The sequence below is a fragment of the Crocodylus porosus genome, unplaced genomic scaffold (genome assembly GCF_001723895.1).
Source record: "Crocodylus porosus isolate Cpor-Errol unplaced genomic scaffold, CroPor_comp1, whole genome shotgun sequence".
Lineage (NCBI taxonomy): Eukaryota > Metazoa > Chordata > Crocodylia > Crocodylidae > Crocodylus > Crocodylus porosus.
Window position 1 is genome coordinate 456,838 of NW_017728893.1, and position 25,186 is coordinate 482,023.

Consider the following 25,186-nt stretch of genomic DNA (forward strand, 5'->3'; position numbering starts at 1 on the left):
ACCTCACCCCAAATTTTGGTATCATCAGCAAATTTAAACAGGTTGCTTTTCACCCCATCGTCCAAATCGCTGATAAAGACATTGAACAGCGCGGGCCCCAGGACCGACCCCTGGGAGACTCACAGTGGGAGTGGGCCCCCGCTGCTCACTTCCCCCCAGGTCGAATATGACCCATCCACCACCACCCTCTGAGTACAACCCTTCAGCCAGTCTGCAGTCCATCTGACTGTGTAGGAATCAATGCCACAGTCACCTAGTTTTTTAATGAGGATGGGGTGGGAGACAGTGTCAAAGGCCTTGTTGAAGTCCAGAAAGACTATGTCCACGGCGACACCTGCATCCAGTGCTTTTGTGACCTGATCATAAAAGGCAATCAGGTTGGTCTGACATGACCTGCCTCTAATGAAACCATGCTGGTTGCCCTTGAGCATCATCCCTGAAGCCAACCCATTGCAGATGTGCTCCTTGATGATCTTCTCAAAGAGTTTCCATAGGATTGAGGTAAAACTGACGGGCCTATAGTTGCCTGGGTCCTCCGTCCTCCATTTTTTAAAGATGGGGACCACATTGGCTATTTTCCAATCATCTGGCACCTGGCCTGAGCACCACAAGCGCTTGTAAAGCCGTGCCAAGGGCCCTGCAATAACCCCTGCAAGCTCCCTCAACACCCTGGGGTGGAGAGCACCTGGATCCGCTGATTTGAACAGGTTCAGTCCCTCCAGAAGCTCTCTAACCTGGTCCTCCCCAACCTGAGGTCTGGGGGCGTTCCCCTTGAGTCCGTCTTGCATCATGATGGGGAAGTCCCGGTCCCTGCACAAGAAAACAGAGGTGAAGAATTGATTAAAGACGTCTGCTTTCTCCTCTGGCGCAACCACCAGATTGCCCAGAGAATCTTGCAGGGGCCCCACATTTCCCGGTGCTTTCTCGTCCTCCTTACGTATTTGAAAAAGGACTTTTTGTTATCTTTGATTTTGGACGCTAGTCCTAGCTCTATGTCAGCTTTAGCTTTCCTGACAGCCCCCCTACAGGCCCAAGCAGAGGAGATATACTCCTCTTTGGAGACAGCATCCCTCTTCCACCAGTTGTACGCCACCTTTTTGGCAATCAGGCATTCCCAGACGAGCCAGGGGGGCTTTTGGGCAGTCTTGCCCCCCTTGCTTCTTGTTGGGATGGTCACCCCTTGGGCCCAGAGTATCATCTCCTTAAGGAACGACCACTCATCTTGGGCACTGAGTTCCCCTGCTCTCGGGAACCCCAGCACCTCTCCCAGTAATCTCAACTTGTGGAAGTTGGCCCTCTTGAAGTCTAGGGCTACCGCCTTGCTGCAGGCCCTTGACACCCTGCGCTGGATGGTGAATTCCAGCAAGCGATGATTACTATCACCCAGGTGGTCAAGGACCTGGAGGCCCCTTACCAGGTTGTCACCTGTGGCCAGGACCAGATCCAACAGGGCATTTCCTCTTGTGGGACTGTGCACCTCCTGAATTAAGTGGAGGTCCTGTATCTCGGCCAGGAACCTCCTGGAACGGTCTGACCTGGCTGACTGTTCCTCCCAGCAGATGTCCGGGTAATTTAAATCACCCATGACAACTACATCCCTTGCCTTAAGTGCCTCTGCAAGCTGGCCCGAAAATTCCCGGTCCAGCTCCTCCCTTTGGTTGGGGGGTCTGTAGTAGACCCCCACCGTTATATCCCTCTCCCCATGGCCCCCTTGTATCTTGACCTAGAGCACTTCAGCTTGCCCCTCTGACCCCATGTTGCTGGCAGAGGATGTGTATTGCTCCTTGGTGTAGAGTGCCACACCCCAACCTTTCCTTCCTTCTCTATCCTGCCTGTAAAGCCTATAGCCCCTAATGCCAACTGCCCAGTTGTGGGATGAATCCCACCATGTTTCTGTAAGCCCTATTATGTCTGGGTCTGAACTGGCTATTCTGAGGGCAAGTTCCTCCTGTTTGTTCCCCATACTACAAGCATTGGTATATAGGCATTTAAGGCCTTGCTTAGCTGCGTGTGCCACCCCCCAATTTGGGAGACTGTCTGGACCCCTGTTTCTTACCTGGGCACTCCTTGCATCTGTCACCTGTCTTGCTTGGGTGGTGTCTTGTCATCTTTCTGCCGCTCCCTTCCCCGGCGAGGCTAGTTTAAAGCTTGCTGTATGAGATCAGCCAACCTGGAAGAGAAGACACGCTTGCCTTTAGGAGAGAGGCGAAGCCCATCCCACCCCAGCAAGTCCCCCGCCTGAAAGCATGGGTCATTATCTAGGAACCCAAGGCCTGCCTGGTGGCACTGGCTGCGTAAGCGCCGGTTGACCTTGCCAATGTAGGCCCAGTGTCGCCATCCCCGCCTACTCACCGGAAGAAGAGAGGAGAATACCTCACGTGGTGGGTGGGTGGAGCACCCTGCTCTTTCTTGTTTCCTTGGGTCTAGGCGGGGTGATAGAAAGCAGAGAGCAAGGTAGAACAGCCCTGAGGCTGCTCTAACTTGCATAGGGATGGCCCTAAAAGGAAGCACAACCCCCCCCTTGCCCTGTCTCTCTCCAGCCGTGACAAACATCTAATGGAGAATCATATTCCCCAGCACTTGGCATATTAGAGACGGACTCCTGTTCTGACTTCTCATGGGGTCACAGTGACAAGCCCCTGTTTCTGTTTGCACACAGATGCCAGCAGCAGGGCAAGGGGCCTCTGTACGGCTCTCAGCAGTCTTCTGTTTGCACAGAACAGATCGGGTGATCAAGGGCTTTGTGCACTGCCTTTCCACCTGTTCCCAAGGGCAACATTTTGCACTCCTCCTTGCATTGGCATCAAGGAGAGACAAGCCTTTCCTCCAGGTGCAGGGCAGAGGCTGAACTTGACTTTTCAACTGGAGGCAAACTTTCCCAGGGTTTGAGATGGTTTAGATTAACATCTCCCTCCTTTTTAGAAGGAGCTGACCGCATCCTGCCTGAACTCCTCCGCCTCTCGTATGCTTGGTATTTCCTTTTTAGCCATCCTTGAGTTGGACAGCTGTCCCTTTAAGAGCAAGGCAGGCTGGGAAATCTTTTGGTGCTATAAAATTGAGGAGCAGAAAGTTTAAGGGGAGAGTGCTTGTAGACAGAGCAGGGATGGCTCAGGTGTGACCCAGGGAAAAAAGGGAGGTTTTTATTTCCCATTAAAAATGTGCAATGGAATTAATGGCTTTCATCCTGCTGGAATTTTTCCCCCCAGAAAGTTAATTGTAGGAGGATGAAATTTAAAGGGGAATCCTGATATAGGTCAGGCAGGTTTTGTTCCCCCAGCCCCTTTCCCTTTTCCTCCCACACTAGAAAGGGAGTGGAGGGAAGGAAAAGGGGGAGAAAGGAGAGATCGATGGATCTGTTTGCTGTGCTTCCAAAAACACTTTTGGGACAAGAAATTGCCTCCCTCCCCCCCAACCCCGATCCTTGCTCCCAGGTGTTGTCCTTGTGTCTGTGGCATCCTGCTCAGGCGATGCAGCATGACCCAGAGCCTGTTCCCAGCCTTGGCTGTTGTCAGCACTCCAGCAGGTGACACTACGGTACTTTCCGTCCTGCCGGGCAGCCTGTCATCTGCGCCTGCTGCCAGTTGGAAAGCAAGCGGCCATGCTCCCGAAACGGCTCCCCTCCTCCTTCCCCTCCGCCTCCTCCTTCCCCCGACCAAGCTGCTCAAGGGCCAGAGAGGGCTGCGAGGGGGATTAGCAAGCGCTAAAGAATCTGCAGCCTACGTTCCACATGGCCTTCGGATTAGCTGCCCTAGATGCACATGGCATTTCCTAGGGCAGAGCTGCTGCCCCAGCAGACTGGTCTTCTGCAACAAGAGCTAATGGGAAGCACACCTCTAGTCTCCAGCAGGTCGCAGATGGCACCGCTGCATCTGCCCTGCCCCGAGAGCTTTCATTTGCCCTTGGCTGGAGGCTTCTTGTGTGTTTTGCTGCAGCAAAGCATCCAGAGCATCCTCAAGTGTAGACTCGGGGGAGATATGGTTTGAACATCGTTCTCCCCTTCCCCTTCCATCTGCAGCTTTGTTCTGTATACGAGTGGCAAGAATACCATATTTTACCATAGACAACACTCACTTTTAGAAAACAACAACCCGGCTGCTGGAGATTGGATTGTGCATTATATGTGAGAAATACGGTAAGAGCAGTTTCTGCTACATACCATGCAAAAGCAGAAGTGAAGTCTGCCCACTGTTCACAGGGGGAGTAGGCTCTACTCAGTTACTACAAGGAGAGATCTTTTTTTTCCTGTCTTCATTGCGCTTTTCAAAAACAAGGTGCAATATCTCATCTTGGGACACGTTGTATGTGAGAAAATACAGTGTAGGTCAGTGGAGAGTTGTGGTGCTTGAAAGGATTTGACTTCATTAAGGGAGACACCAGCTAGAACCAAGATCGTCTCTGAGTAATCCATGTGGTTTTGATTCTTCCATTTCACCTCTGTGTACAGGAGCCAGTTAGTTTAACCTCACCCCCAAAGGAAATGAATTGCCTTTTGCCATCCAACCCCTACCTTCCCAGTCACTGGTTGAGGAGCAAGGCAGTTTAAATGGGTGGAGATCTCTAGTCATTGCTGGTTACAGAGGCCCACCATGTAATTCAAGCTCTGTCTTTCCTCCCAAACCAGAAGAGAAAGATCTGTTAATTCTGCTATGAAAAATTTCAGACCCAATTAGAAAACCTCAGGGAGAAGAATGGGTTTGGGTTGAACATTGCAGAATGGAAGCAGCCTCTGGTGGGGTTTTCCAGGTGTTTTGATCTGTGCTGCACTATAAGAGGAGATATCTCATCATTATCATCAAGGATGCTGGCTGCAGCCCAGGCTGGGGTTGTGACTGGGGTGCACCCAGTGCTCCTGCTGCAACTAAAACCTGGAGGTTCCTGGGTAGACGGTCTTGCCCCTCCACTCAAGGTCAGACCGATTGCTGCATTTGGGGTCAGGAAGGAGTTATATCCCATGGCCAGATTGGTACAGACTGTTGGGATTTTTGTCTTCTTGAATAGTGGGGGTTGCAGCCCTCTGTGTTGGATCTCGAGCGTATTTTGGCAACCTGTGACACTGGCTGCTGTTGTCCCCTTGCTTTGCCTGTGTAGTTGTGGGACAGGGTTGATTGTTTCACTTAGTAATAGTGATCATTTTGGATGAGAAGGATCCTTCCTCAGGCAGGGGGTTGTACAAGATGATCCCCAGGCGTCCCTTCCAGCCCTACTTTCCTATGATTTTTGGATTGTCATTATCATCATTTGTAATGCAATAGCAAAAGTACGGTAGCAATGCAGCACAGTACCAGTACAGAGCAGAAAAAGCTTGTGCCCCAGAAAACTTACAGTCAGAGTTACTTATACAGCCCACAGCACCGTCAGCTCTGTTGTAAACCTGTATTGTCTAGAGCTTCCAGTATAGGGAAAGAACCTCTCCAAAATAAAACTTGACCTGGAAGCAGATACATGCCTTACTTTTGGGAAAGACAGGGGAGAATTCTCAAGGCTTTTCATTTTTATTATTTTTCCCCCCCTCTGTGGAATTTGGCATGGGAAGAGACCAAGACTTCCAGGAAATTTTGTAGCTTTGACTTTAAAAAAAGAATTGGCAAGGGAGGGCTCCATAATAACGCCTAATTGTTTCTGGTATTTTGAAAATACAGTGATTAAATGTGCATGTGTAATGCAATCTGTAAACTGGCTGCCTGATGCCAAAGAGGAACTTTCTGTACAAAATTCTCCAGGTTCTTACAACAGACAGCGCAAATCCCTGCTGCGTCATGGCTGGGCGTCCAGCGAGTGAAGGTGTTGGGGGGTGGGTGGTAGGGAGGGGGAAGCAGGTTTGGCAATTCAGGTTGTGTACTAAAACCCAGGGGGCCTGTCCCAGACTAGGCTTGTGAGCTTTTTTCTGGGACATACTTGTTTACACGGGCAAATTTGCACCCATCAAGTGATACAAGTGCCCTCGTGGGGTAGCAGCTTCGTTGGTGTAATGGAGCTGTTGCCATGAGGGAAGGGGACTAAAATAACTGTTTGGGATGATTCACCTTCCTTGCAGTGCCACAGGGGCCGGGCCAGGTTTTTTTTTTACTAGCGGAGATCTCCCACCTCCAAGCAAAACAGTTGTGCTGGGAAAAAGCTGAAGGGTAAATCCAGCAGTGGAGTGTATTGCCCGTGTGCCAAGGCCTTGGCATTGCCAGGCTGTCGGAAGCCTTCCTGAGTCTCTCTGCTCTGCTCTTAGGAGGTGTGATATAGCAGGCTTGCAGGGTTAATCCTACTTGCTCAGGTACTGGTAGTAGTGAAGCCAATGACGGACTGTAAGCTTGCCACTTTTGGAGGAGATTAGCCCCCCAAAATGCCTCTGCGTCTGCAGTGCTGTTGTCCTGACAAGCTGGGGAGAAGGAGATCTCTGTTGTGCTTCGGACCTGCTGTCTGATTTGGATCCATTCCCGCTCTGGTTTCGGTCCGTCATCAACGGCTTTGCTGATGCTGCTTTCCAGAAACCGATGATCCTAGGCTGTGTTTCCTCCCTGCCTGCAGCATTTTGACTCAATTAACTCAACGTGCATCCTTCAGGCCCTGATCTCGATAATCTCCGAGGTGCCAGGTTTGCACGTAAGAAGGTCATTGCAGGAGGCATCCAGCCCATTTTGGGGGCATTTGGTGTCGTGTGGCTCTAAGGACAATGAATCCCTGTCAGCAGAATGGTAGAGAATTGCTAAACACGACTGAGACCAATTTCTCAGGTTTTTCTGGTGTAAATCCAAGGAGTCTTCAGGGGTGTTGCTGCTGATGCCAAAGTGAGTAGTTCTGAACCCAACTTGGAGCTGCAACCCCACTATGATACGAGTTGGGCGACCAGCCAACCAGAAACGTGGCCATGTTTGGCTTTCCAGTTCGAGGGGATTATCCCTGCACAGCCTATACCCTGTGTAGTCCTGCAGACCCAGCCTCCCTGCTTAATACAGTTTTATTGTGTTGAGGTTGGCAGACTCCACTGCACGTTACAGCAAAACCCTTGCATCTATTTAAAACAGCCTTAAAAAGAAAACAAAACCACATTCCACCCACTCATTTCGCTGGGGACAAGTCATTGTTTGTGTCTTAATGGGAGAATAAATAGCACCAGGGCTTATTTCTCCCATTCTCCATCATTGTCATCCTGGGAATTGTGGGAAGAATAGATTTTTTACATCCGAGTTTGAGCTACGGGACCAAATTCAGTCCTGATGTGACTGGATCCTTTGGAGTCAGTGGAATTCCTTGTCTCAGTCCCGGGGTTGTGCTTTCCTCTCCGTTACCCTAGTCAAATCCCTTGGGCCAGATCCTTAGCTGAAATGGGAAAAGGCTCATGTTGTTAAATCCTGTTAAGCCCCGCAGGATCTTGGGCTAAGGGAGTTAGTTACTTTTGTGTAGAGAAAAGGGTCAGGAGCGAAGGGGTGGAGGAGCTGTTGTTCTTTTTGGTTAGATCTTGCAGGAGGGATCCTCATTCCCATCCCTCTGCCAGTAAAGAAGTGTGTTACCATAGGAACAGGTAGCCCATACGTCCAGTTTGCACAGAAATCCAGAAAACCTCTGATTTGATTGAGGTGGAAAATCAACGGCAAAACTGGACGCGGGAAGAAGTCGAGACCTCGGCCCCTGCCTGAGGGTAAGAGGAACCTGGTATAGCCAAGGTATAGATATCTCCCTTAGTTGGGGAGCAGAGCTGGTTAAGATATTGTGAATTTTTGGTCATTTAAGATGGAATTTCCCCCCCGCTCTGAATTTGCAGATTCGCGCTGTTGGATTGATTCATCATGAGGTTTGCCCAAAGGTTCTGCTGTTGGATTTGTCATGCTCTCCTTCCCTGCCCCCAAGTGTTTTAATCATGTTTGATGCCTGTTTGCAGAACTCTAGGATTCCCCCACCCCCTTCCTTTCCCTGACCAGGTCTGCAGTAAAGGCATCACCCTATTCCCCTCCTTCCATTTCAGCCCCGGACACCACCGGCCCCCCATTATCCCATTCCAGCCTAGATCTCAACCTGTCCCGGTTGTGTTTTCAGACGTTAAGAAAGAAAGGTTTTAACGGTTGTGACAGCCCGGAGCCTGACGGAGAAGACTCCATCGACCAGAGCCCCCTGATGGAGGACAAATACCGCAAAGCGAGCGAGGACCTGGACATCCTATTCAAGCGCTACGGCGTAAGTACCGTGCCCCTCTGGCCAGAAACCTTCATTATGTGTTTGTTTTTTTTCTTTTGTTCGATTTCCCCCCAACCCTCTTCCCCACCACCTCCCCCCACCCAACCCTGAACGTCACAGGCGCTGAACAAGAAGCACAGGGAGTGCGAGAGCCCAGAAGGGGACGAAGTGTTTGCACTGACCCCACAGACGGAGGAGAAATATAAAAAGATTGATGAGGAGTTTGATAAAATGATGCAGAGTTACAGGCTCGCAGTGAGTAGCTGGTAGCCTGCAACCCCCCTTTTTGCTGCCCCCCTTGCACCCTGATGGACACTTAGCACTTAGTATGCAAAGGTAGTGACTTGCATGGCTTTGCTCCCAGAGCCTTGCTGTGCCTCGTTTGTTTGCTCCCATCCGATGCAGCAAACCCAGGACTAGGGATGCATTAGGTGGTGATGTTGCCTAGTGGTTAAAAACAGGCCCAGCAATGCTAAGACCCCTTTTGCCTGCTCTGCCAGTGCAAAGGGGCCTTAAAGTGAGAGGAAAGAGCCCCTTTATAATATCCACCTCCCTCCAGCACAGTCCCAGCCATACTCCTAGCACCCACCCAGGCTATTTATGTCAGGTCTTAGGATGAGCATCAATCAGAGGTGAAGGGTCCTGGATGGTGCCAGCTGGGTGAGCTCTGAGAATAGAAGACTTATCAACAGAACTATTATTTTAGCACTGTTAGACTTATCCCAGCATATCCCCCAGTGTAGACGAAATTAAACTTAAAGGCATGTGTTACTCAGTTTTTTGCGTTGAGAATGAGCCATGCATGGTGTTATCACCTTCCAACCAACATACTGTATATGCTGGTATACGACGTGCCCCCAAATAAGACGAGTGCCTTGTTTCTGGGAAGCTGAATGAATTTAAAAAAAAAGGTGTTTCCTTTAAAACAAATGGTTTGGAATCAATTTCCTCATTTAAGACATATGCCCCCAATTTTTGATTGCTAACTTTTGTGGGGAAAAGGGGTGTGGTATGTCATTAAATATGGTAATTTCCTCCCATGGGAGGGGAGTGGTACCACTGTCATCATCTCAGTGCAGGTGAGATTGTGCTACTTTTAAGCGTAGAAGAATATAGAGGAGTTGAGGTATCTGGCTTGAAACTTCCAGTTAAATTAGAGAGCTTCAAATCCAGTCCCATTGTTGTTAACCTCAGGTCAAATCCTGGTGCTGCTAATCCAGCAAACTCTTCTTCCTGGAGAGTTTTGCCTCCATAAGGGAAGGGAAGGGTCTCACTGTACCCGGGTCTGGATCTACTCTGGTTTGCTCTTGCATTAAATCCAAACAAATCCACAATCCGTCCAGTGCAGCTGGTGGAAGTGGCCCAAATCCCAGGAGGTTTTAGCCTGCGGTCACAGCGCCAGCCCTGAGGTGGCATCAGGACAGTGCCAGAAGGGATTTGTGTAAAGGGAAGGGGATGTCACAAAGGATCCATTTGTCCAAGAGAGCCAGTTTTCAGAAGGATTAGCTACTTGGTCAGGCAGGGAGTAGAAAGGGAAGCTGATTTCCCAGGGATGGATGTAGCAGAAACACTCCTGAATTGTCCCTTTTGTTCTTATGCCTTTGCTCCTGTGAAAACAGGGTGAATATTCTTCCTGCACTTCCTTCGTCCTTTATGCCACACTTCTGGCATTCAGAAAGACTTAAAACAGGTAGTTACACTCTAAGGAGCCTTACATGAATGGGACCCTGGCCCTAAGTCAGGTCTCCATCACCGGGGTGATGCTTAGAAACGAATGAAACCTCAGCCTGTGACCAAGATTGAGGCTCTTGCAGGCCGCGGAACAATATAAACGGGCCTGAAAGTGGGCATCGCTGGAATTGTGCCTCTTTGAAAGCCCTACATTTGCTGCTGAAGAGGAGAAATCTTAGAAAATCAGGCCACAAAACCTGGAGTTAAGGAAGGTTTAGCTGATAGGGCCTGGCCCTGCCTCAGTGGATTTGGCTAGGATTTGACCATCAGCTTGCTTGGTGCTGGGCTCAGAGCTGAGGGAGGTTCTCTGGGCTTCCCCGTGCCAGGTTCACGCCAGCCCCTCCTGGCCTGATTGTCATGTGCCTTGTGCAGTCCTTTTACACCAGCACAAAGCTGGTCCCACTCACCTTCCAGCCCCAAATCAGTGCGGGGTTTGATCTGCCTCTGAAGTTGCAGCCAAGTGTGGGGGCAGAGCCCTACCAGATCAGAACTGGCAGCATTTTGCACTCCCTTTGCCCTACTGTCAAGGATCATCCAGGATCAGGGAAATGGAAGAATGAGCTTCCCTTGGTCACTTAGGGTCTGCATCCCACTAACTCCCATTCTCACCGGTCTCTGTCCCAGAGACCTTCCAGTTGAGAGCATCCCACAGGCAGTCAGGCCTAGCATCCCACCCCCCTCCTGAGGACCTGGGGATGAGTGAGGCAGGAGGAATGTGCAGTTGGAGCAGATGCTTTTCTCTCTAACCAGCTGGTTTGGTGTGATGAGAACTAACCCACCTGCCTCCTCTGCTGGGGGGCATGGCCGGGCAGATGCTGGTGCGGTGTTCAGAGTGCCACAGACATGTGCTTTCCATGGTAAAAAGGAAGGCATTGACATTTGGTTGATTCATGAGCCCTCCTCCCCTCCTCTCCGCACCCTGACCATCCCTGGGTTTGGGATTGTTGTGCAAGCTGCGTTCACTCTGACCCCTTTGCTTTCCGTAACCTGGCCCTGCAGCCTCAGTGCCTGTGCCCTCGGCTGGAGAGGGCCTAGGTGCTACAACCCTCTCTGGGCTTGGACAGGAGCACTCAGTCAGGAGGGAAGGACCTTGGAGCAGATGGAGAGAGGGAAGAGGGTCTGGGGCTCAGCTTTGCAGGTCTCAGTCCCATGTATGCCGAAAGATGTAGCCCCTGCGTATCTATCTATCCTGGCATATCTGTCTGTCTATCCTGCCTTCCTTCCCACTTTCTCTCTCTTCTCTCTTTTACACACACGGAGGAGCATGATTCAAACATGTTGGAGCTCCTGCCCAGTCAACCCCCTTTGAGGGCAGCATAAGGGAGGCTGCAACATTACAGCTGCATCCATTTCAGAGCTGTGCTAAGGGCCCTTGGTACTCATGAGAAACTGATTCAGAAAGAGTCTCTCATCCTGGAGAGCTTATAGTGCAAAAGCTCAAGTCAAGGCAGCGCAAGAGCTCAGGCTGGGGGTAGGGAACGTTTTTGTGCCCTGCTGCTGCCTGGCACTGCTGGGTCCTGATGAGACCTTTGATGAGAAGAGGTGGGTGGCACTGGGGAGCTTTCCTGGCCATGAACCCTCAAGCAAAAGGAGCCAGGGCTCAACTGTCTGCTGTCATGTCCCTGTCCTGCACCAAGGAGCCACTTAGCAAAAGGGTCCTAGCAAAGCTGAGAGACAGTGAAACCACCTGACTTTCCAAGCCCGATACAATTAAAATGGGGCTTTAGCAAAGCCCTGGGAAACCCTCCAAGCAGGTGCCTGGCCTCGTTAATGAAAAGCAAATTAGTGGTATAAGAAAGAGCGTTAAGATAATCTCGACAGTCTGGCTTTAACAGGGACCCAGATGGGTAGTGCCCTCTCAAGCTGGGATTGAAGGACCTTGAAATAGGCATGATTCTGCTTCCTAAGGGCAGACCCTGGCTTTCATCACCGACTCTGCCATCAGCGATGGCAGCAGCTGCATGCATGGAGTAGCAGGACCTCTCTCTGCCTTGCCTCTGTGGAGCAAAGCAGCACTTCGGGAGTGCTCCAAGCCAGTCTGAGATCAGCTCTTCAGATCCTTTGTGTTCTGGGTTTGTGCAATGCCCAGCACAGCTGGGTGCTGTTCTGTGGCTTGGGTGGCGATGCATATTGGAACCAAGAATGGTCTATTTGTGCTCAGTGCTGTCGAAAGGGAAAGAAAATCCCTGCTTCCAGAGAGCAAATCCCTGCCCTCTCGAGAAGCAAAAAAATTCCACCTCACTAGATTCACATTTCATCCTCCTCAGTTTGTACTTGCTGGGAAAAACCACCCTAGGCCCCTCTCTGTAATGGGCCAAGGTCAGGGGTATGAAGTGTTCGGCACTTCCCATTGCTAGAGACCTTTTCCCCTGCAAAGAAATCCCAGGGCATGGGCTGGATCCTGAGCAGGCCCAAATCAGCATAGCACTACTGACTTTAATGGTTCACATCCTTTAAAGACAAGGCTCTGCATTTTATCATGTCTGTTGCAAGCAGCAACGAACCCCGGCTAGACACTGTGTGCCTGGCGTCTCTCATACACCTATTAAGAATGGACTTGAAGGTCTTGAGAGACAGAGGGACTCTCCTGGCTGCCTGAGATGGGGAACTGAGGCACAAGTGACTTATCTGAGGTCTGGCGGTGTCTGTAGCAGAGCCAGGAGTTGAACCTGGTGTTTTTGGGAGTCCAAAGTGGGGGGCTACTGTCTTAGCCCCACACTTCCCCATAGCTCAAGTGCAGGAGATACCTAGCTTCGTGGCAGGCCCAGCAGTGTTGTTCATGGGAGCTCTTTTGAGCTTGTCCTCATGGCATATTGGTACAAACCCTCTCCCTTTCAACAAGCACATGTGAAGGACCAGTGGTTTTGGATATGAACAGTTCTCCCAGGGTTTACACTTCCAAGTGGTACAAACAGGCTCTTTCCACAGGCCTCCCTGAGACAGGCTCAGCTGCAGTAAACAGAGCATAATCCAGCTAGAGTAAATCAGGGTACCCCACTGACTTTAAAGGATCTGTGCTCCTTTACCCCAGCTGAGGGCCTGGCCCAGTCGACTCCATTCATCCTCTTAGCAGCATCAACCCTGTGGGTGTGGGTCTTGCTTACACAAAGACCACCATGCTCTGGCTTCCCTTTGATGGGCTGAGTCATGCCCAGCTCCCTCGGCGGGCTCTTTCTAACATGCTTTGCTAAACCCTGTGGTACGTAAAGCGATCCCTGTAGTAAACAACAGAAGACAAAGCCAAGCAGCTGGTTGCAAGGCAGCGTGGCTTTGATGGTGTCCTCGTGGGCACCTCTTGCTCCTTCTCAGCCTGCCTGGAAGCAACATACGTTCTGGTGTGTATGGGGCAGTGGGTTGCACCTATGGTGTATTGGAGTCCCTCATTTCATGAGGGGTCTGTCCTGCAGCAGAGGAACTGCACAGCAGGCATGAGGGGCTGCATAGGGCTGGGCAAGTCCACACAAGGAGCGGGTCAGAAATGAACTGGGTCTAGTCCCTTCTGGCCTCAGTCGTCATCACAGGTGGAGGACTCGGGGATGTTTTGTGTGGTGTCAGCAAACCTAACAGCTGCCTGCTCCTTGGCAAAGCGAATAACTCCCAGCAAAGCCCCCCTCTTGTCCCTGTCCTCCCCCAGCACAGCCTCTGGCTCACACCCCCCATTTCTGTTCAGTCCACAGTGCCAGCGCCGAACTTCGCCATGCCCGTGACGGTTCCTGTGACCAATCAGAACACGCTACAGTTCAGCAACCCTGGGAGCTCCTTAGTGACCCAGTCCCTCGTGACCTCCTCGCTGACGGACCCACGGCTCCTCTCACCTCAGCAGCCCACTTTGCAGAGGAACACTGTGTCCCCAGGCTTGCCACAGAGGCCAGCCAGTGCCGGTGGGTTTTTGCGCCAGGCGGGACTGCCCGAGAGAAATGCCAGCCTTTCCCAGCTGTCTGCTGATGAGATCAGGGGACTGGGAAGGCAGATCTTAGGATCATGGGAAAGTTGGGCTGGAAGGGACCTCATGAGGTCACATCTAATCTAGGCAGGGTCAGCCCTGACTAAACCATCTCAGCCAAGTGTCTGTCTACCTTGCATGACACAGGTGCATGGGTTAAATTCTCCAATTTAGGGGAAGGGGAGTGTGCACCAGTAGTTATGGTAGTGGACTGGGAAACTGGACTCCTGGGTTCTTTTCCCAGCTGTCTCTCATCTGTGATGCGTGAGTGGGGACTAGTGGCAAAATTAACAGGCTTGAGATACGGGCAAAGCATTCAGAATCCTGAGTACATCCGGCAGACACCAAAAGTCTTGTTACAAGAAGGAAAAAAGGGTGCAGTTTATTGGGAAAGAACTGGGAATGGCTCTCCCTGCTCTCAGTGGGAAGGAGCACTTCCCAGCTGTCCCAGAGCTGCGGGAGGCTCATTGTAACCGCTTTCTGCAGAAGCCAGCATGACAGATCCTGTTTCCAGCCCTGCTGCTAGGCATCGCGCTCTCTGCCTCGGAGCCACAGTGTTTTCCAAGCCTTGGCTGTGGGCTTCTGTGCTGCACAGCTCATCCCCATTGCATGTGGTCTTGGATCTGTGTTGTTTCCAAACCCGCTCCTGGGAATGCAGCCCAGCTCTCTGACTTGCTGCTGCTGCTGCTGAAGTCCCTCTACCTGGTCCAGCACCACTGTGCCCCCTAGACCAGATTTCTAACTGTCTTGGTTCTGATTGTTTTCTAGGGGCAATGCTTGGGGGAGACTTGAACAACACAAATGGAGCCTGCCCCAGTCCTGTGGGTGAGTGAGAAGCTGCGCTGTTTTTTCCCTCCCTGCAGGTTGTGTGGCTTAGTGGCTAGAGCAGTGCACTGGCTGTGTTCCCACTACTGCCCAGGCCTGGTGGGAAAACTTGGATAAGTCACCTCACCTTCTCTGTTTTGTTCCTTAGTTTACCCAGCTATAAAATAAGGATTCTTGCCTCCTTGCTTGCTGATCTGGGGCTGGGCATTAGAAATCATAGACAATTGGGGTTGGAAGGGACCCTCAGGATTATCTCCAAATCCCTCAAAGGAGTACCATCCCAAACTATCTTATCCCAGCTATGGGCTTTGTCTAGCTGGGTCTTAAACACTTCCAAAGATGGAGATTTCACCACCACTCTGGGTAACCTGTTCCAGTGATTTTTCTACCCTCCTAGTGAGAGAGTTTTTCTTAATATCCAGCCTCAACTTCTCTTGCTACAACTGGATACCATTGCTCCTTGTTCTATCATTTACCACCACTGAGAACAGTCTAGCTCCATCCTCTTTGTAAACATATATACAGGTGTTGGGAAACTTGAGGTTTCAGGTCAACACATTTTTGTGGGGGAGGATGGTGTTTTAGACTGGGCCGCAAACAGCTGTCTCTCACTAGATGTCTGTGAAGCTCCTAGCAGGGTGCAGCAGGGGCAGCAAACATTGTATTAGGCTTTAGTAGGAACCCACAGCTGCTGTGATGAAAGTGAGACCAAGCCTGAACTCAGCAGAGTTACTGGGTGTTTTAACGGTCCAAGTTCCTCCTTGGGGCAGCAAAGTGTGGTTAAGGCAGGACGTGACTAAGAGGCCATGATTTGGCATTAATAAGAGGCCAAGATTACCCTCCCAATCTTTACCTCTGTGTGAGGGAGAAGGCAGGGATTGAAAGGGGCTGATGACCTGCTTTGTGCTGTTGTAGCTGAGCCTGGATCACACTGTCCATATGAAAATATGATCCTGGATCTCAATGGCTGTTTTAAACAGAGCCAAACTGGAGCCCCACACCTGGGCAGCTCAGGAAGCTGCTAGAATCATAGGAAATGAGGTGGGAAGGGACCTCAGGAGGTCATGTCTAGTCCATCCTCTTGGTCAAAGCAGGACCAGCCCCAGCTACATTATCCCAGCCAAGGCTTTGTCAAACCTGGTCTTAAAAACCTCCAAGGATGGAGATGCCACCACCTGTCTGGGTAGCCTGTTCCAGTGCTTCATCACCCTCCTAGTGAGAGTTTTTCCTAATATCCAACAAACTCCCCTTGCTGAAACTGGAGCCCATTGCTCCTTGTTCTGTCATCTGTCACCACTGCAAACTGTCCAGCTCCATCCTCTATGCAACCACCCTGCAGGGTGTTGAAGGCTGCTGTTCAATCCCCCCTTGGTCTTCTCTTCTCCAGTCTAAATAAGCCCAGTTCCCTCAGCCTCTCCTCATAAGTCATGTTCCCCAACCCCCAAACCATTTTCATTGCCCTCCGCTGGATTCTGTCCAATGGAGAGAGGTTCCTTCCAACCTTGTCACTGACTTTCCTCCAACCTCTGTGGCTTATGGCAACCTGTGACCCATGAGCTGCAGTGCAGAATCCCTGTAGCACCGTGCCCTGACACACCTATGCTCTGCTGTGTATGCCCGGGCTTGAGGGCTGAAGGGGGCCCAGGGCAGGTGTCTTATCTCCATCGTGTACCTTTGCAGCTCCCGGGAGCAGAGCCCATCCCCAGGAAATGACAGCCCCCAAGATCTGTGGCAGGAGTTTGCTGCTGCTCTCCCTCCACCCCCACCTGGCAGAGACAGACCCTGTCACTTTTTCTATTCCTACCCCCCCCCCAAGCCTCCAGCCCCAGCACCACCTCCCTGCAGCCCCCACGTCAGCTGTTGGGAGCAGCCGCTCCAGCTTCCAGCTTGGCAGGTTCCATGAATGTCAGGATTGACGTCACCAAGCCATTCCTCACATTCCTGCAGCTGCTCTGGGGAGCAGGAGCAGGCGAGCGGCAGGCCCTGCAGCCCCCATCAGCCCCTGCTTCTCCCCCTCCATTCCCCACAGCCCCTTCCTGGCCCTTTGGCTTGCATCAACACCTAGATGCATGTCAGGTGGCTGCATTTGTGGGGGAAGCTGGCAAGGAGGGAATTGCTGTTCTTATTCTCAGAGTGGACACAGAGTTCAAGATGTCTTGGGGATAACCTTGGGTTTCACCCTGGTCCAGGATTTGTTCTCTTCCTGTGTTTCCTGTGGGCATACAGGACGTGGTGCTGTGCTGCAGCCTGGGGAAATTTCAGGCTAGAGATGAGGTCTCACGTGTGCTGCTGGAGCCTAAAGGAGACTCTCCAGAGGCAGTATAGGGCCTATAACACATGACTGGAGTGAAGCTGATGCCCTCCTGCTGGACGCAGCGGTGCACTCATTGCGCTCGAGGCAGCCCAGCAAGATGCCGCTGTGATGGTTACCGTGGGAGCCTCTGCATGTGTCCCTGCAAAGGCTGGAAAATGGAAGGGCTTCTCGCATCTTTCGTGGCCTCAGCCCTTTGTGTCTCACTCGTGCTCCACAGTAGCAGCCCCATCGTAAGAGGAACTGACTGCCAGCAGTCAAGGTCACCCTTGAAATGTTATGCACCTTCATCTTCAATTAATATAAAAGCCAGCGGCCTTGCGAGCGGCACGTGGGCACGATAGCGCGTGGCTTGGCTGCCAACAGCGCAGAGACCCCAAGCCTCCTGCTTTGAGGTGCAAACATTTAGGGTCAGGCGATAACCATCCTCACAGACCGCTATCCTCTGCTGCAGCATTTCTTCCTGTTCCCACACCCAACAGCTCCTGCATGCAAGAGAGATCACCCAGGGGAAGGATTTCATGTCTCCTTGGACGGAGACAGGATATTGGGCCAGATAGGTCGCAGGGCTGGCACTTAGGCTCCTGAGCAACCCAAAATGAAGCAGACATGAAATCCTTCCCCTGGGTGATCTGTCTTGCACGCAGGAGCTGTTGGGTGTGGGACACTCCTTACCTTTTTCCCAGTGCCAGCTAAGGAGACATGGCTAGGTGGCTAGGACTTGTTTCTGATTAGAGCAGCCCTCAGGCTGCTGTAGCATACATGACCATCCAGTCCAGTGGAGAAAACTCAGTGGTTTTTGCTCCGCTCTTCCAGACTCGCCTGTAGTCAAGCAAAGACCTGGTCCACTAATTTGACAGCACATCTTTAGTGTATGCCACACTCAGGACCTCGTTCTCACTGGGTCCAGTTCTTCCCTCCCAATTTTCCCTCAGCTGATTGGGCTCAGTGGGGGAATTACCATGGGTCTCCAGTGGGATCAGATCTGTGGCAACTTCCACTTCCTCCCCCGAGCACTCGATCACCCTGTGTCCTGGGAGCAGCAGGAACAAAATTGGGCCTCAGCTGAGAATGCCTCATGTTGGAAGCAACATCGTCCCCTCCCACCTCCTGCCGAAATGCAGATGTGGTCCAATTGTCGGCATGATTAATAATGCAATCAGCGACCTATTTTTCCCGGTCTAACAGGCACTGAATATGAGGGCTGAATCTTGGTGATTGCTAAATGTCTTTCTATCTTCAAGGCCTATTCTCTCTCACGCGCACGCGTGCGCGCACACACAGGCATGCACATGCACACATATATCAAAGAAAAAGAAAAGTCTCATCAGAACAGTAATCGGATCCAAATTACTCTTTTCCTGATGTTCATCAAATTGCTTTCCTTCCTTCCTTCCTAAAGTTCCAAACTGAGCCAGGGAGGAAGAGAAGCTGGAGGCTGGGGAGACTCTAATCATCAGAGGGGCATTAGGATACAAGAATGTAATTCCTGTTTGTGCAATGGGATTGTTAAAGGAAAGGGATGGTCCTTTGGGCTGGCTTTACCTGCCAGGGTGTCAGAAAGTGGCCTCAGTGTGACGAGAATCAGAAGTGTCATGTCTCCTGCATGTTTTTTCATAGCCCCAAGAGGGAGGGGGGTGAAAGTAGTGAATTGGAACTGGAGAGACCTAGGTTCAAGTCTCATCTGTGCTCCAGCCTCCCTAGGTTGGCCTGAGGGTGTGGACACATGAGCCAGGGACCCCAAGCTGAGGGATTTACAGTGTGTCGGCTGCACTCTGGTAGGAGCTAGTGGGTAGGCTCCTACGTACAACACAGTGCAATCCACCCTGCTGAACCTCAGTGGAAAAGGGTCTGCTTTCATCTGCCCTGGGGTAAGAGTATACACACAGAAAGTTACCATTGAGCACCTGACACGGGGCAATTCCCTGTCCTCCCAGGCTGACTTGGCTTGCAGGGACGCCTACACGGGGCGATGGAGAATCAAACCTGCTCTCTCCCCACTGCACCGAACACACGTGTATTTACTCCCCGTGTCTTCTCCCTGCAGGAAATGGGTACGTCAGTGCCAGAGCCTCTCCTGGCCTGCTCCCGGTCTCCAATGGTAATAGCTTGGGCAAGATCATCCCACCCAAATCCCCGCCACCGCCTTCCCACGCCACCCAGCTCGCCCCCAACAGCCGCAAGCCGGACCTCCGTGTCATCACCTCGCAGAGCGGCAAGGGGCTCATGCATCATTTGGTGAGAGCTCGGCACAACTGGGGAAATTCTCAAGGCAGCCGCATTGCCGTCTCTCGGGAAATCAGGTCGCTCGGCTCCAGGGAGATGCTGAAGACTGGAGGCTGACAGCAGTATTCCCCAGCAACAGGAGCACGCGGCTATGTTGCTGATGGATCATTGCTGGAGAATACTGCAGCCTGTCCCAGGGATAGGGCATATAACACAGCTAGAAAATACACCTCCCCTTCTCAGCAGTGGCATGCTACTATACAATGCACAGTTGGGCTGTTCTGGGGATGCTGTTTTCCAAGGCTGTAGGCAACTGAAGAACTCCCCAGACCTCAAAGTCTAAGCCCCTGTCCAAAAGCAGGAAGGCTGCTTCTAAATCACATGATATTTTCCAGTAATAGCCCATGGCTTTCCAGCTGCAATGTGATGTGCCAACAAGAGCATCGTGATGAAAAGCTGTCTTCACAATAGGTTCTCAGCAGTGCTGGAAAGGGGCTTTGTACCATGCTGGTAGCATGCAGCAGCTTTAAAGGAGATGTCAGTAGAGGAGCCTGGGTTTTCACATGTGTTGAGGCCTGTGATGCCAAAATGAGGACAGTGGATGTAATGAACCATTTTGGGGTGTTCCCTGCCACCAAAGCTGAGGGTAAAAGAGAATCCAGCCACGGGTGTGATTTGTGTCTGAGGTTGTGTTGGCTATATTGGGTTTGGCCAGGCTGCAGAGTTAATGCTGTTGTAACCAGGATGATTCACTTCATGTTCCACATGCTCAGTGCCTTAAACTGAGTTGGCCAGTCTAGTGGGGGGACGTGGGATCCACCTCAAGGTAGGACCATTCCTCTCAACTCCAGTGCCAGCCCTCATCTACCTGAGCAGCTTGGAGTGTGAACACACTTGAAGTTTGCCTGACAACTGAATTTCTGCTGCAATACTTTGCAGTGCCTCCATCACCAATGCAGTCACTCCCAAGTGATCTCTGCTGACTCAAGGTGTGAGAGCTCACGTTAACTCTGCAGTCAAGACCTCATCATTAACTAACTTTGACTTAAAAAGAAAAGCATCAGCTCTCTCTCCCAGGAAAAGGACAGGTTTGCCTGGCCTTATGCCCATCTCCATGGGGGTCTTTGCTGGCATGGCTGTCAGTGAGAGACTTCCATGCACCCATGGCAGCAAAGCTGTGATGGTAAAAGAGGGCGCTTGTTGTCCATGAGCCTCTGGTGCTGGGTTGGGAAGAGCTGCCAACATAACGGTACCCACTGGCTTTCTTTCTGTTCTTGTGCATGCAGACGGAGGACCACTTGGCTCTGGTGAGTTCCCTTGCTGTGTCTGTGTCTCCCAACATGTCATGAGTCTGTTTGGTTTAACACGAATGTCAGGATGATCCTATAACTCCCTCCTCCCCCACCCTACACACACGCTCTGGAGAGCTGGGGTTTAACTGAGGGGTCCTGAGTCTTATTTACCCCTGTATGCTACTCTTGCAATGCCAAGAGGTTGCAGTGAAATGGGGAATTGGGGTCTGGGACACTGTGTTTTAGGGAAAAGCATAAACCTCAGTGGGCTGTAGCTGCCCTGAGTGTAAAACAGCATCCCTGATTTACACCTTCACCTCCATGAAGCTGACTTACCCCAGCTGTTGACCTATAACCCACTGATGTCAAAAACAATTTACATCCCTGAGTGTGCCCCACTAGCTGCAGTGAAGCCATGTGAGTTTTTCTACGGCCCCTTATTGCTAAAATGAGAGGAAGGAACTAGATTGGGTTCTGGGCACATTCAGAAGCTCATTGCTTGCTTTAGTTGGAAGTAGTTGGCCTTCGAGTTTGCTCCTGTACCCTGGTCTCCATGCATGATTTGGTCTCCTCCTGGCCCCTGGTTTCCTTCTCATGACTGCACAGTTTGCAGCAATCACTACTACTCTGTGCTAACACTGTTGTGGTGCAGGGCAGATGGCTGACAGGGTGGCCACATCCAGGAAAGGTTGTAAGGCATCATTAAAAGTGGGGGGTGGTACTCAGGACGAGGGGCTTGGGGGTTCTTCAAAGGGGAGTGACACAGAGGCTTTCCCTCCTGGCGAGATGGCAGCATGACTGAGTGGATGGAGCTTGGTAGTGTTGGGTGTAGCTGCCACTGGCCTGCAGGTGACTTTCTTGGCACTCCCCATTTTGCTCCTGTGGAGCAGGGCTAAGGATCCTGCCTTCCTTAGTAGAGCACTGTGAGCTCTTTCAGAGCAAGGTGGCCATATTTTTGCAGTGCTCCAGACTCATCCCTTTGAGTGCAAACACTCCTCCTGCCTGCGTTTGGCTCTGCTAACACACAGTTCAGCTCCCCAGACTCTCCTTCCAGATTGCCCAGCCTACACCCGAGATCCTCTGTCTCTCTAAACAGCTACTCCCACCTCCTTGTACACAGCAGGGAGGATGAGTCACCTGCCCCTCCGTGAGTCAGGCAGCACAATCCACTTAACCCTTTGCCAGCAGCTTCAGCCCTTGCTAATGTAGTCGGTGCGCTCCTGGCAGCCCCCGAACACCGTGAGCACTACTAGAGGGTTCGCTGTGTCTTTAAAGACATGCCACCCTATTCCTTCGATTTACACTGAGAAACTGTCTCCTAAAGCATAGAGCAGTAACCATCCACTGAGCCTACCCTGATAAGCAGCTTCACTCAGGAGCATGTGCCTGACTTTATTATATTCTTGAATGACTGCTAACTTGGAACAATTAGCAACCTGCATGGGTGTTACAGTGACAGGAGGGAGTGGGAAAGCATTCAAATGTCAACAAGTTTTACCTGCATGAATAGGGCCTGAGAGTGTTGCTTACTGCAAGCCGGCGTGGCATGAAATTGTGAGCTGTAAGTAAGCTGCTGTTTCCAGGCCCTGGCTTTTGGGGATCAATTCTCGCTTACCATAAGATTTTGGGCTTAGGCCTACTTCAAGATCTGATTTTCCCCCCCCATTTTTTTTCCTTGCAAGAGCAGTGTGAAAGGGCTTTGTGCCTTCAGGGACCTCCAGAGACAGGCTTTAAGGGGAAAGAGATTCCTTTCCCCTTGAAAGAGGGCACTGTTTGGAGAGACACAATGTGTGTCTCTGCATCGGAGAGGTCCCCGGGGTGGCCATTGATTTTTAGCAGATAGGGCACAGGGGTCACATTCATTCAGGTACTGAGGGTCAGCACAATATCTCTGCCTTGCTAAGAACATGTTTGCACAGGGAAATGGACTGCAATAGCAGTTGGGAAACCAGCTGTTCTGCTCTATGTGGATGCTGATAAACTGGAATAAGAGATCCTATTTTTATTCTGATTTAAGTGGCTCCCAATTTGCAAGCCAGAGTGACCATGCCCACATGAGTGACTCAGAATTGTGAGAGCACCTTAAATCCACACCCTTCCTTATTCTGGTATAATATCCCCTTGGGCTTTACTCATCGCACTTCGATCCCCCAACGGCAGCCAAAAGGACTTGAGTTTTTTGCATTTTAGATAAAACTAGTTTGTCCAATGGATTGCATGGGTGTCCTGAGAAACTAACTCGCGTGCTGCAACCTTGCATGATCCATTGTGTATCAGGATTGCTGAACTGGATCGGACTCACCTGAATTTAAACATTGTCTGTCTCTGCCCAGTGCTGACTACTTCAGAGGCAGGTGGAAGAAACCCAGTAGCCATTGGAAACCCCAACCCTCCAGGGCTCTAACTGCTTCTCCTTTTGCTTCTGCAGCAGAACACACAGCGGTTAGGGGTCTCACAAGCAACTCATTCTTTAACCACACCAGTCGTCTCAGTGGCCACCCCGAGTTTGCTGACACAAGGCCTGCCTTTCTCTGCCATGCCCACGGCATACAACACAGGTAAGAGCAACCTCCCTGGAACTGTCCTGCCTATTGAGACTGAAGCATAATCAGCCTGTGGAAATAGCTGCCTTAGCAGGATCAAAGTGAAGGCAGGGATATGTATAGGGACAATGGGGATATCCCTTGTTATATCCACAGAGATCTTGAGGACATGATTTTTACTCATCCTGTGGCCCTGTTGTACCAGGACAGGGAGTGATACCCATAAAGTGGATGCTAATTGCAGTCACACCTACTCCAGAGAAGTTGTGTAAGGAACTTTTATGTAAATGGTTGTTAGATCCAGGATGTCTTGAAGGGAGATGAGCCATCCCGTTTCTGGGCATAAATCAGTTTCTAGCTGATGGGGACTAGGAAGGAATAGGGAAGCTATAGGACACCTGTCTGCTCTAAAGGGATCATGCAGATGAAACCTGTCAAATGCTCATGCAGACTGCAGGGCTGGTTAGTTTCCTGTATAACTCATTTTGGCATCTGCTCATAGACTGTCAGATAAAAATGTTGTTGCAAAGCTGCCTGTCTGGAAGAATGCAGAATAGGTGTGTTGGAAACACCCTCTGTAATTAATAGGTGTTGCCCAACAGGTTTGTGTTCAGATGTGACTAGAAGGCTTCTTGTGAGGAACCCAGCCTTGGGCAGAGGATCCAGCACAAGGTTTGGACCAGTGAGTCTCAACCAGGGGTGCCCTGAGAGCCTTTTAAAGGTGCTGCAGGGTATCACACAGTATTAGCACTGTTAAGTGTGCGAACATGGTTCACAGAGTAAGCCCAGAGATTTTAAAGGAATCTGGAGTGTTAAGAAATGACCTGTTTTGGTCTCCCTTGTGTTCTTTGCAACAGCAGAATTACTCTAGTATTTTTCTATAGACAAAATACAGTGGAAACTAAGTGCTGGCATTTTCCAAGGGGTGCCTTGAGTCTAAAAAAGTTGAGAAGCACTGGCTTAGACCCTGCCAGAACGCCTGCAATAGGTGTTCAGTTGGAAATGGTCCTGCATTAGGGTAGACTTTGAACCTCTGTTTCTTTTGCCCTTGCAAAAAGCAAAAATATGCTGGCATGGGGCCCTTCTCCTCTGACCCTTGGGCCTGAGAGCAGAGATGCTTTTAAATGACCATTAGTGCTATGACTAGGGCAGAGAAAACCCCACTGAAATCAGGAGCACATTTTGCCAGCTGCTGTGCTCACACAAAGGATGTGGATGGATGAAGAGTTGTCCTGCATCAGTGTGTGGGGGGAGATTTACTGCTTTTGAGTGGACATCTGATGTCCTGTAACTGCTTCATCTGTCCTCTCTTGCCCTTCGGTAGGCGATACTAAGCTGCAGTGATTTTATCCCAGAATGAAATAGGTGGCAAATGACTGGTTTAGCTTCCATTTACCATGGATAGAACAGACAGATGAAGCAGTTACAGCAGGTTCAGTTGAGCTGTGGTACATTTCCTCCTGACTCCTTTTTCCACTAGCATAACTGTTTAGTCTGTTTGTGCTTATAGCGAGAGCCAGACCCTGCCCCACAGCCCTTGCAGTCCAACACCAGTGGGGTTTTTTCCCTCCACGCCTTAACAATGCCAAATATCTCCCGAGTACATATAAACCAGTGGATCATTGGGGCGACAGCAGCTGGGGGATCTACCCCCAGCAGACAGGATGCACAAACACATGGCTGGAAGGAAGTCCTAAGCTGGAGATGATGTTATTTCCTTTGGGAGACCACTCCACCTCTCCCGGCCATTGAATTAGATTGACAGAGGGGCTGAGCAGTTGGTTGGTGCAGTGACTGTAGATGGAAATCAGGCCCAGGTGCTCCAAGACGCTCAGGCTTCCTCCTGCTTGTGTTGAGGAGGCGGGGATATGAATATGCACACTTAAGTGAAACAGAGGTGCTTGGCCTGGAATGAGGGGCAGGAAAGAGCTGGGTCACTGGAGCTCTGGCTCTCCAGCTACTCTGCATTTCATGCATCATTTGCAGCTTGTGTGCATATGCTCCTGCACCCAGAGGATGAGACCCCCACAGCTTGGTGTTTGGCTAAAGCTCTAGAGATCCATGATTCCAGTTTGGGAGGTGTCTGATTCATTCTCTGGTGTGGCCTTAAATGACAACCCCAGGGGACATGAGGTGGCCTGTACCTGGAACTCAG

The 25,186-nt window shown here is 50.9% G+C and overlaps 1 protein-coding gene across 6 annotated transcripts in view; it reads left to right on the forward strand.

Moving 5' to 3' along the window:
• MEF2D (myocyte enhancer factor 2D) overlaps positions 1 to 25,186 on the forward strand; it is a 76,066-nt gene that overhangs the window by 42,864 nt on the left and 8,016 nt on the right. For 2 of the 6 annotated variants that reach the window (XM_019555485.1, XM_019555493.1), the window contains exons 4-9: positions 8,023 to 8,160; positions 13,562 to 13,772; positions 14,603 to 14,659; positions 19,018 to 19,208; positions 20,483 to 20,503; positions 22,917 to 23,046. In XM_019555485.1, coding sequence (XP_019411030.1) covers positions 8,023 to 8,160; positions 13,562 to 13,772; positions 14,603 to 14,659; positions 19,018 to 19,208; positions 20,483 to 20,503; positions 22,917 to 23,046 — 748 coding nt within the window. Of the gene's footprint in view, positions 1 to 8,022; positions 8,161 to 8,280; positions 8,416 to 13,561; positions 13,773 to 14,602; positions 14,660 to 19,017; positions 19,209 to 20,482; positions 20,504 to 22,916; positions 23,047 to 25,186 lie in introns of all 6 variants that reach the window. The other 4 variants (XM_019555500.1, XM_019555521.1, XM_019555508.1 and 1 more) reach the window with 4 other exon arrangements.